General features: G+C 42.1%; 1 protein-coding gene across 1 annotated transcript; it reads right to left on the bottom strand.

The window, feature by feature from the left end:
• Window positions 1–3: 3 nt before the first annotated feature.
• On the bottom strand, window positions 4–1,661 carry LOC115227581 (G-protein coupled receptor 161-like). Its single transcript, XM_029798367.2, has one exon. It carries the CDS (start codon window positions 1,549–1,551, stop codon window positions 133–135), a length of 1,419 nt encoding a protein of 472 aa, XP_029654227.1. The 5' UTR covers window positions 1,552–1,661; the 3' UTR covers window positions 4–132.
• Window positions 1,662–2,500: the final 839 nt, after the last annotated feature.

Raw genomic sequence — 2,500 nt, 5'->3', positions numbered from 1 at the left:
GTTGTTATATGTCCATGCCAACTGTGGAAGAAGAAGAAGAAGAAGAAGAAATAGAAGAAAATATATATAGCCATATATACATATAAATAAATAATAAATATAAGGTCCAATAACAAATAGAAATTGTCTTTCTCATAATGCTGAATTTGGGTTGTTTGTTGTCTCTGTTGATGATAATGTTGTTTCTGTGAGCTGAGCTAATTGCGGTTGGCACAGCTCAGAAATATTTGGTGGCGGAGCGTCCTTCTGACCGGTATCAGGGCCTCGTTTTGGAAGCGCCGCACCGGTTTCAGCTCCGTTTGAATTGCCTCTCGTCAGCGCAGGATGACTTCGTCTCGGATGTAAGATGGACACGAGTTCTTGTCGGGCGACTTTGCTACGGAAAACGTATACGAGCGGGTTGAAAGCGCAGCTAGACAGCGCCAAGAATATCGCAGCACCTTGCAAGAAAGGGTGAATGTCCTCGGACTTGAGCAACACTGAAGATTCCAGTACTATGATGACGAAATATGGAAGCCAACACACGACGAACGTTGAAACGACCAACATGCTCGTAATGGCTGCCTTCCACTCATCACGGTGCCAGAGTAACGAACTAGTCCGGCTCGATGTGCTCAGTTTGCGGCTGAGAATTATTGGCGCCGTGCTGCTTCGCCGCCTACTACACCTTAACGGAGTCTGTGACTGTTCTTCTCCGTTCGTAGGTATGACGCTGTTGCGTCGCGCTCGTTCACTATTGTCCTTTGCCGCACGAAAGATAACCACGTACACCCATAGCATGACCATGAGGGGCGTTACAAAACATATCAGCGACAAAAACAGCGTGTAAGTCCGATCTGAGTAATGGGGGCTGCGCCAGAGAACTGTGCAGGAGTATTTTTCAGGTTGGTACTCGAAATGGTTCCAGCCGACCAAGGGGGGTAACGAGGCCACTATGGCCAATAACCACACACCGATAATCATCATTGTGGCTCGTTGCGTTGTGATCCTCATGTTGTAATGAAGGGGGCTAATGACGGCGCAATAGCGATCGATGGAAATGACGACCAGCGTTAGGGTGCTGGCGGCGAAGATAAGGTTCATGAGAAAGCCGGTCGACTGGCACCAAATACCTTTGAAGACCCATTCTTGGGTGATGGTCGTGACGAAGACAAACGGCATGACGAACATCGTGTTCAGTATGTTGCAGCAGGTCAGGTTGAGAATGAACCGGTTGGAAATGGTCAGTAGAGACGGCCGCTTGTAGAATACCAGACAGACGAAGAGGTTTCCAGCTAGACTAGCAACGAAAATGCAGAACACGGCGAAAGCTGTGAAACCGATTCGCAAAGGCATCAGAGACGGATCGTCATGCCAGAACTGGTCACCACTGAAGTTGTCACCGTTCAGGAAAAGGTTGCTGTGGCTGTTGTTGCTGTTGCTGCTGTTGCTGCTGTTGTGGCTGTCGTTGCTACTGTTAATGTTGGCTGTGGCACTGCTGGAGCTTCCATTAAAACCTAAAATCAAGTTCCTTAATGAAACATCACTCGTAAGGTTATGATTTAAAAACATGGCGCAATGGCGACTTTAACATATAATTGTTCTGTGTTTACTAGTTTGTTTAAAGTAGATTTCCTGTTTCTTTTTTATGTTCGGACATATATGTACACACATATATATATATATATATATATATAATATATATATTTATATATATATATTTATAAATTTGAACGATGTATCAATATATACACATACACTCACATAAATATATATATATATATATATATATATGTATATATAAATATACTATTTTCTCAAATATTTTACGTATCTTATAAATTCCATGAGTTGTCGTTTATATGCATATATAACATGGATTTTATTGTCAGTTAAAAAAAAAATAGTTTAACACTGAAAGTCATTCAAAGAAGCCATTCCATTTTTGAAATGAGATTCCTAACGTCAAGACCCAGTAGACATTGCTATGGGATTTAAGCACCGGTACAACCATTTCAACCGTTTTAGCAAGTATAAGTTCCTTTGTAAGCTTCGGGAAGGCTCCATGTTAGGCCGTCATTAGACCAGTTGGGTTTGCTGCACCATAAGAGTTTCCGACCGTTAGTGAGTTTCCAGCGTGTTCGGATAGCAGGCGATATCTGTGAAGAAAAGAAAGAAAAATGTTAATATATAATTAATGATAAATATTGCTTTCAAATTTTGGCACAAGGCCAGCAATTTCGGGGAAGGGGTAAGTCGATTATATCGACCCCAGTACCCAACTGGTACTTATTTTATCGATCCGGTAAAGATAAGAGGCAAAGTCGACCTCGGCGGCATTTGAACTCAAAACGTAAAATCTGAAGAAATGTTACTAAGAATTTTTTCCGGTAGGTTAACGATTCTGCCAGCTCACATTCTCCAATTAATAGTTCATACTGGATTATAAGAAATGCACATATGCACACGTGTATATAAGTGTGTATGTGTTTGTTTTGTGGAGGCGCAATGGCCCAGTGGT

Source organism: Octopus sinensis, unplaced genomic scaffold, assembly GCF_006345805.1.
Source record: "Octopus sinensis unplaced genomic scaffold, ASM634580v1 Contig05018, whole genome shotgun sequence".
Classification (NCBI taxonomy): Eukaryota; Metazoa; Mollusca; class Cephalopoda; order Octopoda; family Octopodidae; genus Octopus; species Octopus sinensis.
The sequence above is the reverse complement of the archived record's forward strand: the minus strand, read 5'-3'. Positions and strand labels throughout refer to the sequence as shown.

Excerpts from the sequence above, each read along its gene's own strand:
- LOC115227581 (XM_029798367.2), bottom strand. The coding sequence starts at position 1,551 with ATGTTTTTAAATCATAACCTTACGAGTGATGTTTCATTAAGGAACTTG.